At 39.3% G+C, this 13,619-nt stretch overlaps 1 protein-coding gene across 2 annotated transcripts in view; it reads left to right on the top strand.

Moving 5' to 3' along the window:
* BABAM2 (BRISC and BRCA1 A complex member 2) overlaps positions 1-13,619 on the top strand; it is a 190,485-nt gene that overhangs the window by 162,779 nt on the left and 14,087 nt on the right. The window contains exon 12 of one of the 2 annotated variants that reach the window (XM_068185525.1): positions 4,048-13,012. The exons of the other annotated variant lie outside the window; for it this stretch is intronic. Coding sequence (XP_068041626.1) covers positions 4,048-4,111 — 64 coding nt within the window. The 3' untranslated portion in view covers positions 4,112-13,012. Of the gene's footprint in view, positions 1-4,047; positions 13,013-13,619 lie in introns of those variants that run through there. 2 annotated transcript variants of the gene reach the window in all.

Raw genomic sequence — 13,619 nt, 5'->3', positions numbered from 1 at the left:
GTATTATCAAGTAGTCAATGCAGATTTTCTACCAGCTGCATTTTAAAAACCCAGCACTAAGTTACCCTGGGAAAAAAAAACAGTACAATTAGAATGAAATATCACAAAAGCATGTGAATTCTGAGTCAAGTATGTTTTAAGCACAGCAAGCCCACACCCTGGGATTTAGATGTGTATGGGCTTCTGGAGACTTTGTACCACACTCAGTGTTTCATATCACTAGAAAATATGTAACAGCAGGTGAGCCAATTCTACCTTCTTTTAGATACTTCCACTTGCAATTATAGCAGGACTTTCTTTCCACTGGATAATAAAGTGAAGGAAAGAGAAGTGCTTTACTCTCAACAGACGTCCTTGAGTGTAGCACCTGGAATTCATTGTACTGTGTCAAGTATATGTAGTGGTTAACTACAGCAAAATGTGTTGTTTTCTGGAGTGATGAAGAAAAATTTCCATAGAAACCTCATAACTTACTACCTTGAACTTGGAAAATAACAATTTGAGGGAACAAAAACGAATAGACAAAGAACAATGGAGTCTTATAAGAAGCTCAGCAAAGAGTTAGACATGTGTCCATAAATGTATGAAGCTTGGCACCCACTCTGGGCTGAAAAGAAAGCAACTTTTTAAACACAGTTTAATCTGGAATCTAAATCATTGTGAGAAGAATGCAACACTCAACGTGTGTTTTACCTTCTTTACATGAGTGTTGATTGTACTCAACACTCACGTGAAGAATATCTGTGTACTTTGTACAAATGCGTTTCTCTCTGTACTTACAGGAGAATTTATGCAGGTCTTCTGAGCTTGGTATAAGGTCAGTGTGATACAGACCCACCAAGAACATGGTAGATGAAAGCTGGAGAAAGAAGGATCTCTGTCTTTCCCAGAAAGGAGAAAAGGCATTGATCAAAAGCAGATTTTTGCCATTTGACAGAGCCCTGACAGACCACAGGTCAAGTTAGCTTTCTTCATCTTCAGTGTCATTCAACAGGTACCTGAATTACTGTTGTTGGGTTTTTTAAATAACAGTTATCCGCAGCTGGAAAACATATCTAGTGTATATAAAAGTAATAATTTCAAAATAGTTTGGAGATAACTTGAGAATATCATGTGGCAAATTTTCTGAAAAAAAACTTTCAGATACTTTTATATGAATCCTTATGGTATAGCACAGATCATAGTTATTGAGGGTGTAAAATCAATGTGTTAATATGAATAGAGTATGAGGAATGTATCTTTTTCCAAAGTTCATGTTCATATTCACTGTTTCTCTGTGCCTGTATGTACAGGATGCTAGAGCATGAGTGTTGTCTCTTGATTTAAAATCTTTCTACAAGGAAGAGCATTGCATGTGAAAGATGCCTTTACCATGTAGTCTATAGCAAAGTATTGTCCTTCAAAAAATTTTAAATTTCTCTCAGAATTATTTCATGTCCTCTGTTGTGACATAATAGTTTGTGTCATGGTACTATTTGGGCAGAAACATGTGCACTTTGACTTCAATGCCAGATGGTCAGTTGATGAAACTTACTCAGAAGGTGATTGGTGCTTCTTTTCCTCCTTACCGGTGACCTCTGCAGAGATTGTTGTTATTAAAATGTTGTAATTTCCATTTCACAGGAAATTCAGGTATTGTAACACATGATTTTGTCCCAAACTTTGGATGCAAAGAAAAAATCTAGAAAAAAATTTTCAGTGTTCATTTCACTTACCTTCTCCTACTTTCTCATCTTTCCTCCTCAATCTATTAAATGTGCTGTAGCTGAGACGGTCCTATCAGGTATACTGGGCTTTTGGATCTCTTAACAAGGCCTTATTTGGTTTGGTTTGGAGGGGGGTTAAGGGAGCAGTGTTAATTTATTTTTTTGTGGTATGTGTGATGAACCATAATTATCTCTGATTTAGTTTCATCTGAGATACTTAAGGTATATGGGAGAGGGACAGAAATGGGCTGTCCCATTTCTGGAACAGAACCTGAGTACACTTGTGGTACTGCATTTGCTTCAGTCTGGAGAAGACCAAAATGACAAGGGCAATTTTAAGCATGTACTTTAAAGTATAAAAAGAAAAAAAAAAAAAAAAAAACGACATTTAAAATTATGAAGTACTAAAGGAATTTTTGTAGTGTATGGAACATTGCCAAGAGGTTCATATGAACTGTCAGTGAAATAACATCCTCTTTGAAAGAGTACATCTGATGTAGGGAGGTGTTAGACTTAGTTTGCAGCAAAGGATACAAGATTTCCTGCAGGAATCAGTGAAAAGAAAGGATGCAAGTGTAGATAAAGTTGGTGTGTGAGGGTGTTTGTGGTATCATAAGCATTCATTCTGGAATTTACCTAACAGAAAAGGCATATATAATTACTGCATATAATGCACTAAGTGTGGGTTTAATGCAAAGCACAGAAATGCTATAAAGAAAAATAAATAAAATATAGGGAAATTGTTCTAATTGTATCCCATTTAATGATTAATAATTTCTACAGTTTTGGAAGAGGGAAGTTTCAAGTAACATTTATCAAGTAGATTAAGGTCACATGCATGGAAGAGAGTCTGCAGAGAAGCTATCAAGGGGGAAGGGGGAAGCTTTTTAAAAGAAGTAAGCAGAGAAGCATAATTAAATGTTAGGACAGATAAAGCAAGGACAAGTAAAAGGAATAGATGCTGATACTGACAACATGCAGGTGGTACTCCACGAGCTAGCAAAACACATAGAATTAAATAGGACTTAAAAAGCTACAATTTCAAAGGTATGGTAGGAGAAACACAGATACAGAAATGGCACTCAGCTGTTGAGATCAGGGGACAGGCAGACCTTCTCAGCTGGTTTATGTTCGTGTGTGTGCCAGCATGAACAATCACTTTTACAGGCATGATTAGGAGGGTTGTTTTCTGAACTTTGTGCTGTGTATTTACAGAACACACTTTGGTTTATTGAAGCAATCTGTATATGCTATAAAATGTGTGTGCTGGTTGTCCTCTTTATTATGGTTGTTTCCATTTCTGGGATCAGCTCCTCAGTCCAGAAATGCTTTTACTTTCCATTGCTCTTTTAACCTTTGGACAGCATCTCGTATGTATTTACATCTTGTGCACAAAAGCTGACTGCAGCTATCTGTATTTAATTTGCCAGGCACAACCTCACAAAGAGAAAGGAGTCTTCATGGTCTTGCAGTGTTTTTAGGTGTGAGGAAGTATGGTTGCTGTTCAGTGATTGCCAAAGCTTCTTACTGCAGTTATGAAAAACATCATGATTGTGAAGCTGATCAGTATGTGTTTGCTTCAGGAGGTAAACCAGCAGAGATACCAAGAATCTAATAAATGACATTGCAGCTATTCTCACTTTAGATTTCTTCTCAGTGAGAACAGGAGAGAAATTTTATAGAGACCAGTGATAGAAATAGAAAACAATTTTTTTTTTTAAATAGAGAAATTGAAAGTTCGGTGCAAAATGCAGTAGGCAGAAACCAAAAGCAGAATGATGAAGCAACTTCTAATATTACTGGCAAGTAAAGGGCATCCCTGGGACATGTAATATACCATTATTACATGGTTGAGTATCTCAGAAAAAAAATCTCAAAGATACAGTTCTAACTCAATTTGGATACATAGGATTAGCTCATTTTATGGATTTATGCATCACTTGATCCTTTGCAAAGAAGATAGACAAAGATCCAAAATATACAAAGCACACTTTTAAAAAGAGCATTATCCTATAAATTTTGAAGTTTAATAAAAGGACTTACCATTCATACAATGTTGTTAGTATTTATTTACTGCATTTTATATAAACTGCTGCCATCAGCAGTGACAGTATTGTGTCAAGGTTTCTGAGACAGATAAAGAGCTTATCTCCTGCACGTATTCTGACTTCTCTTCACTATTTCCCTGCTCCATTCCCATGTCTGTCTTTGGGCCTTCTGTACCATATGTGAAGCCTTTTCCCCATAGGGGAAATAGGAAACAAGGGAAACATCAAGTGCTTCAATTCATGCTTTTAAGATTACTCCTTCCTAATCATATATTTTCTGTTCTTTTCACTAGGACATATTTCAAGACATTTGTCCCTCAGTTCCAGGAGGCAGCATTTGCTAATGGGAAGCTTTAGACAGATTCGGGCATGGAAACTATACTGGACAGATCCTTCAGACTGCACATGTCAGCCCAGAAGAATGATGCCTAGAAATGGGTTGGACTGTCTTGATAGGTGCTTTCTTGCCTCTGAACTGGTTTTAATAGCTTCAGTTTTTGAAACAAAAACCTCACTAGCATGCTTACAACTGAATATTTGATATTAGTCCTGCCCCTTTGCCTCTGCCTCCACCTTTCCTTTATATATCTGTTGGATTAAATTTAAAAGGGCGTGTATTGATATGATAACACTTTCTTGTGCCAACAATGTCCTGTATGTTATGCCTTGTTTCCTTTTCTTCAGATGGTCTAAATTGGATTGTTCTTCCCCATGGAAATATGATGTAATGTGTACATTTAGTTTATGTTTTCAGCTTATCCTAAGACAACATAAAACTGCTGTATGTACTGGGAATGCCTAATGGACTGTACAGTGCCATATTCTGCCTTGGAGGTTTGCGTCTCACTGTGGTTGATACTCTCACAGGTATGGATATGAGTTGTAGACTTCAGTTCTCAGTGCCTTTCCAGTTGGTCAGAAGTTAATATGGCAAGGTGTTTGAGGTTTGGTGGTTTTTCTAATACTTCTGTTGAAAGCTCATCTTATGTGAAATGTTATGCTTTTATGCTTTGGTTTTATTTCCAGTTGTACAATGTTTGTGTTTTCCTAATGAGTGCCTCTTGCCATTACAAAAAAGTTCTACTTCTTTAGTACCAACATGCAAGTAACTAGTTATATAAACCAGTATAACAAAATGAAGCTCTTTCATAGACCTGTAATTTTTCCAAATATGATAAATACTGCTAAGAAGCAAACTTTCAACAAAGAATGAATGATGTCTTGGAAAATAGCTGATGAAATAATGCAGTGCTATGGGTATTTAGCTTAATGCTTAAGTTCAGCATATCTTCTCAGAAAATATTTTTAAGTGTATATAACTGGAAACATTACCTCCCCTAATTCTGAAATGCCAAATACAAAATCCTGCCTATTCATCCTTTCTTTCCTGCTTGTGTCAGGTGCAGTAGTTGGGACTAATGGTCACGATGTCACTTCCCCAATTAATTTGTGAATAGACCAAGGTACTTTCCAGTAAGGAATAAAATTAACACAGTATGTTGGCTTATAAATGGTATCTGGAAAATGTGCCCTACTTCTGCTAAATACAAGGAACTAAATAAATCATATACAGATGATACAGTGGAACTGGAAAACATTTTATTTTAAATCATACACTATAGCATCACATGCAAGGAAGTCTCATTAAACTACTTGATTGGCAGTATTCTCCTACCCTTTCTACAACTTGTTATTTCACATGAAAAGTAGTGCTTTTCAGGGTTTATATTCACCTAGGAAATACAGATGGGGTTTGTGTAGTGAAGCTTAATAATTAAGAATTATGCAAATAATTCACCTTTAGAAACTACAAGTATTTTTAGCTAGTTTGTGGGCAAAATTTATGTTTAATACTGAAAATCTTGGCTGAAAATTAAGCTGCAAACAAAATCTTTCTTGTAAGAACAAATATAAGAATAAGAAGTTTTATTATAAGTCTGCAGAGAAGGCATCTTCTGTCCTGTGACCCACCCCTTTGTGATTCTCAGTGCATTATCTGAGGACTGTCACCACTTTCAAAGGTCTGAGCCTGAATTCCCTCTGTGGAGACATTGCATGAGGTTTTTGCATGCTTAGAGCAAATGTGGAAGGTAATGGTTTCATGCGAATAGCAAAATCATAACTGAACAACCTCAAGTGACTAAGAACAAAATATTGTTTCGTATACTGGGATGATCTCACATCTACATTTCTTCAGGTAAAAGCTAAAGCTGCAGACACATATTCAAGAATAAGCCAAACTTGTGAATGAGGTGGGAGAAGAAGGGTGGCTAATGAAAAACGATTGTTCTCATAATGTTCAATATCTGATAGAAACAATCTCTAGACATCTTCAAAAGATATAAACCAAACCCTTAGGTTGCATCAGTACATTCCTGGAATCTTACATTTTATAACTTTGTCTTTGATTCAGTGTTGTACTGATTGCCTCATGAACACAGTGTGTGCTTTATATACCTGATTGCCCAAGTGGCATCAGTTATTTATTTTTTTATCTTTTCAGAAGTTGCCATACTTCAAAGGCTAGCAATTGCAAAATAGTTTGAAAAGAGGTCCACTCTTCAGAATTTAGATTTATTCTCAACCAAAAATGCATCCTTCACCTCAGTTCTAGTCATTTTGGACAATCAACTGCTTTATTATTAAAGAGTTTTATAAGCCACGTAAGAAAATATTTTGAGGGTACAAAAAGCCTAAGCCCACAATTCATTGTGTTGAATTCTACAGTTTCACCAACTTTTCACAACATACATAGAAACAAATCAATAGTTTCAGTCTAATTTTAATCTCATGCTACAATTGCTAGTATTTTGGGGAAAAAAGGTAGAAAATATTAAAAACTGTACTGTTTGCATTTAAGGTATGGCTATCAAATATCAGAATAGAAGAAAAGTCATTTTATAACACTAAATGAATGTTTTCTTTATTTCAAGGTCACCCTTCACTCTTTGACCTACATGGTATTTTGTGGATCCCTTTCTAATAGTTCTCAGAAGTATTGGGAGTGTTAGCTCTCCAAATGGGGTATTGAGAGACACTGAAATTAATGGAAGTTTCTCTCCAGGAGAATTACCATATAAACACTATACCAGAAGACAGGGTTCATTTGAATAATTTTATATGAAACCAAGTATCCATTGAAGGCATTTATGTTAGTCACAAAAATTGGGATCTGATGAGTTGGAGTTATTTCTGTTATCTCCTGTTTTATTATAATTTCCATTGTGGCCAGTTTAAAGGCACTGAGACTCTCAGCACTTCCTTCCCTATTATGTGATATATGCAATTGAAGGGAGCAGTCAGACCTAGGCTATTTTCCTTGGCTTATGGGAGCCACAAAACATAGGAGAAAAACAGCAATGTTGCAAATATATTAAAAAGCCTAAACTCTACACTGTCCTAGTTTTGACTGAAAGAATGCAGTAACTTAACTAAGCCCTGCTAATGCACGGTTTTCCAAAGGTCCTTAAATCACAAACTTAGAGTCAAGCCTTCATTCATCTGCATACATAATCTGCTGTCCTAGCAGTAATACCAAATCTTATGGATTCAAAGTCAGACATTTTGTGAACTTGCTTGAAAGACTGGACAAACAGCTGGAAGAATAAATTAAAGGTAATTATACCATACATTGTTTGGACATCATTGATCTTTCCATTGTGCTGGCCACTGTTTTGTTGATTGGCACTTTTCATTTCCTGAATCAGCACATTTTGGTGTTGTCACTGTCCTTTAACATCCTCCCATTCATACCGAGAGCAGACTTGAGTCAGTTCTTGAGAAGAGATCATTGCTGGAGTTAGCACAGTTCTGCGCATTGTTAAACCATCCCTAGGGATGTTTCTCTGTATGTTCCCTTTCTCTCATCCTGCCTGGAACCTACAGCAATAAGCATCTTTGGTGAATCAGTCAGTAGATGAGATTTAGCCATGAAGTGCAGTACTTTAAGTCTCACTTCAGGTGGTTTTACACAGAGACTTCTTACCAAGGAAAGAGAGGATTAGATCTTGAGTACTCTCCATAGAGCGGTGCCCCCTAATACAAGGCTGGGGGTGTAGCAGAGCTCAGAAACCTGTGTAAGTGATGAGTAGGCACTGCAGCTTAGACATCCTTCTGCGCCAGCACCCTTAACCAGAGAAGCAATAGAAACCTGTAGCAGCACATGAGGGTCACCAGTGCAGGTCTGAAACACATTTCTAGTGCCGTGTCTGAGCAACAGTGACATGGAGATGAAGGGGCAAGTCCTTTGTCAGTGCAGAACGGGAGTTTCTCACCTAACTTAGTGAGAAGATGTGCTGCAAGGAGGTAGCAAGTTTTGGACACAACTTGTGACCATGACTGTTAATTATGGGATGCTGTTCCTTGCCCTGCCAAGCAAATTAAGTTTGTGACCAAACTGAACTGCCAGTGAACACTCTTCCATAAAATTACTTATGTCTCTGTAATTGATGCATTATAACGTTCATTAAACCTAAAAGTTACTCTTACTTCTTAAATGTTACTGAAAATCCCTTAAGTTGTCTCCTTTTCAGTTTTTATTTTCAGGTCTCTGTCCTCTTCTGGGACAATTTTGCTTCATCCTTACTAGTTACTGCTATTTTTAGCAAACTTGAGTTCTTTCTTTTAACAAGGCAAGAAGGTGTATGCCAACATCTTGTGGGCCTACATTAAATATAGAATTATTTGCTGTAAAAATAAGTAGAAGCTGGTTTTTATTTACTAAGCCAAGTGTTGTGTTCTCCACAACAGAAGAATTCTGAGGAAAGGCTATTACCAGATCAGAGAGGATAATCATGCTGATGGCACTGGGTACATTTTTTTACCAACTCTTGATTTAATTTCCATGTTAGCAAATTAGCAGAGGCAAAGTGAACTGTCCTTTCCTGAAGGAAGCCTGCACCTAAATAAAGCATTGAACAGACACTATCTTTTCCTGTTTATAATTTGCATCAATAGGTTTACTCCTACAGGGAAAGCCAGTAAGTCTGAAAAATGTCTAAAAACAGTGCAGGGGTTTTTTTATATTTTTAATATTTTAATTTACTGATTTCTGTAGATTCAGAGAATATTTCAAACTTTGTTCTGGGGGAAGGTAAACAACACAACTATCAGAAACATACAAGTAATTTTAGCTATGTAGAAAAAATCTAACAGTCAAATTAATTATTATTCTGCAAGAACTCGAGGGTTCTGCCATATATTTCTAAGCATGTGCCTTGAAAGGCAATGGTGTGAAAGTGATTTTAGTCCTTCTTTGCTTATTCTATTCCCTGTCTGATGTTAAAAAGCTCAGTTCTTGGCTCCAAGACAATGCACAAACACCATTTTGTTGAAGTGGTAGTTACCAAGCAAAAAGGCAAGGGGGGGAACCAGTATCGACTGCTGAAAATAGGTCTTAAATCATCAAGAAATCGGGAAGCAAGGTTTGGCATCTGCCCTGCCACTTGCTGAGTCTACTATATATGGGCCTTTAAATGTGCACCCAGTACGAAATACAGGAGCCTTTTCTTGCAGAGCTAAAGAATAAATTCAGTTCTAAACAACAGGAAGTAAAGCAAGCATTTCATTGCAAAATACATATTACAAGTCTAACATTATTTGTGTCTACAGCTCACTGTGTTTCTCCTGTCACCAGAAAGGGTGAAGAATTAATGCTTTGTGCTGCAGCTGCCCACAGTGAAAATCGATCCTTGGGGTACTCCATGTTTACATCCAACTCTAGTTAAACCCTAATGATGCTTTTTCTGTCCCTGAGGATGGCAAAGCAGTACTAGGGAACAGCAAATCTTACAATGTCAGGCGTTTCTGTTCCACTGCTGCTCTATTTCAAGCCCTTGATTTGGGTGGGGCAAGTACTATGTAAGCCTTCAAGCCTGCCAGCAATCAGGGTACATTTTATTTCCTCGTTGTTTATTTGACATGGTTCAAGCTGATCCTAATTTGACATCCTGTTTCCCTTATTCCACTGTCCCTTTCAGCAAAATTTTTTCAGTACTTGTTTAAAAAACAGAGCCGTCGATGTTATTTGTGTCTTTCAAAGGGGATGTAGCACTGGTGCAAGAGTAGCAGCTCAAGGTTGGAGCTGTGTGTTTCTTCTCTGAACTGCAGCGTCAGCAGCAGCCCAAGCATCGCACACCCCTCCCAGCAAACCTCACTTGAACTGCATGTGACAGGCTGGCAACCTGGAGTGACAAAAACCCAGACCTGTTTTTTGCTTTTCCTCAGGGGACCAGCAAAAGGGCCTCTGCAGACTCAGGCATTGTGTGTAGCCCGTGAGATCCTGGCTGCAGGAGGGAACAGGCTTGGGTTGCTCAGCAGCAAGGACTAGGTTCATTTTTGTGCCCCACACAGGAGTTGTGCCAGGGGGAATGCCACCCTGCTGATGCTGCTGAAGCCAGGCGTTTCCTCTTAATGCTTTGATAGGAAAAGGCAGCTGCAAAATCCAGCTGCAGCTCAAGTACAGCCCTGCCAGCTATGGGTGATTTCTTGTGTGTTTTGGCCAACTGAGCCTGCTCTCTGATGAAATAGACACTATTGGCATGCTGTGTTTCCTAGACTTTCTGCACTCATCTCCCTCTCCCTTGTATCCAGTGGTTGCCGTGTCTCAACACGCCCATTTCCTCTTGCCTATAGGGGAGCTCTCAGGCAGCTCACAGGTGACCCAGGAAAGAGGATGGCATCTGCTGATTTCAGCAAGAAAGAGGTGAGTTTGGGTGAATGAGTTTGGACTGTAAGAATTTGGCTTGCATTCCTCAGAGCTCCCACAGCCCTGGTAGCCAAGAAGAAATGTCAGCTTCTGTCTAATGGGGTCAGGTAGTAAATAGAGCCGTTTCCGCATGGTGGTGGCTGGTATATAATTATACACCGGGCCATGGCGTGTCTGGTCCTAATAGCACCGGGGACTCTTGGAGTGACTCAGCCATTGCTTGGGGCTAATTATGGGCAGGTTGCACAAAAAACCCCCGCAAATTGATCCTGCCTTCCTCTCCTCCAGTGGATGGGTGTTCAGCAGCAGCCTGGATTGCTCATACAAAGCTCATTCAAAAAGGGTAAATTCTTGCTTGTGAGGAAAAGGCTTTTCAAAGCAAGGCTACAAAGAACACTCAGAGGTGCCTGGTTTGAAGAGGAGGTGTTGTCTGTCAGGACATTGCTCGGGCAGACTCGATTCCCTGTCTCTGCCATAACCCATTGCTGGAGTACTTTATAAGAGAGCTTCAAAAATAACCTGATCACTTGGTTTGTCATGCTTGTGGATGGCAGGACTATTTCTTCTGCATTTTTCATGGCCATTTTGTTGAATTGGGCATTATTTTTATTGTGATGCTTTAGAAATGGATCATGGGTCATGGTTCTTTTCAGAAAAGAACCATGTATTCATGTGGCATTCCTCCTGTGATATACTGTTGCAAAAGGGTCCCCACATTAGCTATACTGTGTGAAGTGTTTATGTTCTCTGCTTCTGAGATACTTTGGAGCAGGCTCAAGAATCAGGAAAGGTGATTCAGGGCAAATGTTTAGAAGATGATGAAGGTTACCAGCATCACTTTGTATAGACCCCCATGTTTGCTAAGACCTTGTACTGATTTTAAAGCATATACCTTAAAGAAACAATGGAAGTATCTCCCTGTGTCTAGTGTTACATACACAGAATTAGGGAAGTTGCAAGAAGCTGTTCAAATTAATTTGCAGGCAGTTTCATGACTGCTTCCTGCCAGGTCTGTTGGATTGTGTTTATGGGGAAGAGTTACCAAAAATTCTGCCTTGAGAAGTGACACCATCAAATGCACAAATCTCCAGTATACCAAGCCCTCAGCATAGAGCATTTCCACAAGAATATGCAGTCCCACAATGGAAGTGGTGCCCCCCAGAGGTTGGGGCTTCTCCCTGGAGATTGGTGAGCCAGGAGTAGACAAAGCCATGGTGGTCCTGTCCAGCAACTGGAGATAGTCCTGCTTCATGCAAAATGTGGGACTAAATGACCTGAAGACAAACTTTTCAGGCGACTTGGATATGGTTTTATTAATTTTTTTAATGCCTATGATACAGATCTAAGCACAAACTATCTCCATTAAAGATTGTTCAGAGGCAATAGCACTTGGAAACAAAGTGGTGACATTTCATAAGTTTATTGTTTCTAACTATTTTTAGATCTTAGAAGGGCAAACCATAAAATTTAAATAAATTCAATACTTTTTCAGTCATTCACTTGTGTTAGTAGGCATGGCTGCAAAAATGTGGCTGATATTTGTCCAACACAATGCTCTTAAGTAACTGCCTAAGCTAATTCTGAGCAGAGCAGCTCCAGTACTTGTTGAGGTACTACATATGTATTGCATCATCCCTTCATTTTTATGAAAGGTACCTTGATGTTGCTTTGAAGAAAAACTGTTTGGATTGAAAGTAGGCTGGGCTCTGGTGCCAGTGCTCTGTGTATACAAACAAGATGCTTCTTCAGGGCAGAGCTAGGGCTAGAAACTGGTCCAACCTGCGTTGAATTCTGGTTGTTTAGACCACTTAAAGAGCAGTTCACAAACAGGAAAGAGTTAAAACCGAGTGAAATGAGCTGCTTTGTGGGCAAGGTTATCCTGGCCGACTGGCAATTGTGCCAAGAAGCCCTGTGCATGCCAACCTGAGGGGCCTGTTTACAGGGTAGTTAGCTTTTACATACTGACATCTTGCTTTAGATAAATAAGAATTGTTTTGAGGTTTGTCTTTGCACCTTGTCCTGCCACTCAAGATTAAATCTCTCAGACAAAACTAGCTGTTTGGGAGGCAGACCAAGAATGCCTTTACAGTGAAGAAAAATAAAAACACTCAGCCAACTGTGATTAACTATTGAATGCAAAACACTCCCTGGGTTTTGTTTATTTGTAGACTGTAGAAAAAGCTCACAAACGATGCCATGCTTTCAGTGTGAAAACACTTCAGCCTCTGTGTCCCTCTGTTGCTGGGGGAAGGAAAGGATTTTGTCCAAGCTGGTTTGGGAGGGGGCTTTTTTTTTAATTTCTCGAAGTGTTGTTTATTTGTTTTTGCAAAGGCAATGTACCCAGTTTCCTCCCATTGTGCAGATTCCTGCCTCCAGCTGTTCGAACTTGAGCTGGACTTTGGCTCCCTCCCCTCTCACTCCATTGTGCAGAACAGGCTGAGAGCACCCAGCTCAGGCACAGTGCTGGCAGATGCAGTGGCATACACAGAATCCCTCTGTCTTCCAAATGCTGTCCAGATGAGCACAGGGAGAAGTTGTCATTAAAATAAATTTTTAAACAATTAAAAAAAAATACAAGAAAGTGCCTGTGAGCAATTACTTATTGCTTGCAGGCAGCTGTGAGCATCCCCAAGCTTTGAGGCAGCCTCTGGAAATGACAGTGAAGGAGCCCAAGCCCTTTGTATTTGTGTGTGCATTTACCCGTTCATCTTAGCAAATTACAACGTGCAGGTGTACAGCCAAGTTTTAGGTTTCAGGGAAGGGACAGAAAGTGGGTGCTGGCAGCCAGAGAGGGAGGGAGCAGAGGCTTACTGGCACTGTGCTGCTGTGGGCCTGGAACAGCACTGCTGGGTATTGTGTTTGTGCTGGAAGGGCTGAAGGTAGAGGCGAGTACATGGAATTGTGCAGGATTGCTCTTCAAGGTCAAGGAAATGCAGAAAGTAAACAGTGCTAATTGGGAAAGAAAAACAGGATTATTAAGACTCCTTTGGCTCCAGTTTTCTAAATTGCAGGAGTCAAGGCGTTTGTATTTGTCATTAACTTACTAGTGCACCTTTAAATGCAGTGCAGGACAGATCTTTTGGGAATTTTAACATTTAAAGCTGCACTTTCATCCCTCTACTGCACACAGACTTAACTGAGCTCTCTCAAGGAAGGACC

This window comes from Anomalospiza imberbis, chromosome 3, assembly GCF_031753505.1.
Source record: "Anomalospiza imberbis isolate Cuckoo-Finch-1a 21T00152 chromosome 3, ASM3175350v1, whole genome shotgun sequence".
Taxonomy (NCBI): Eukaryota; Metazoa; Chordata; class Aves; order Passeriformes; family Viduidae; genus Anomalospiza; species Anomalospiza imberbis.
This window is presented reverse-complemented; position numbering and strand designations above follow the sequence as displayed.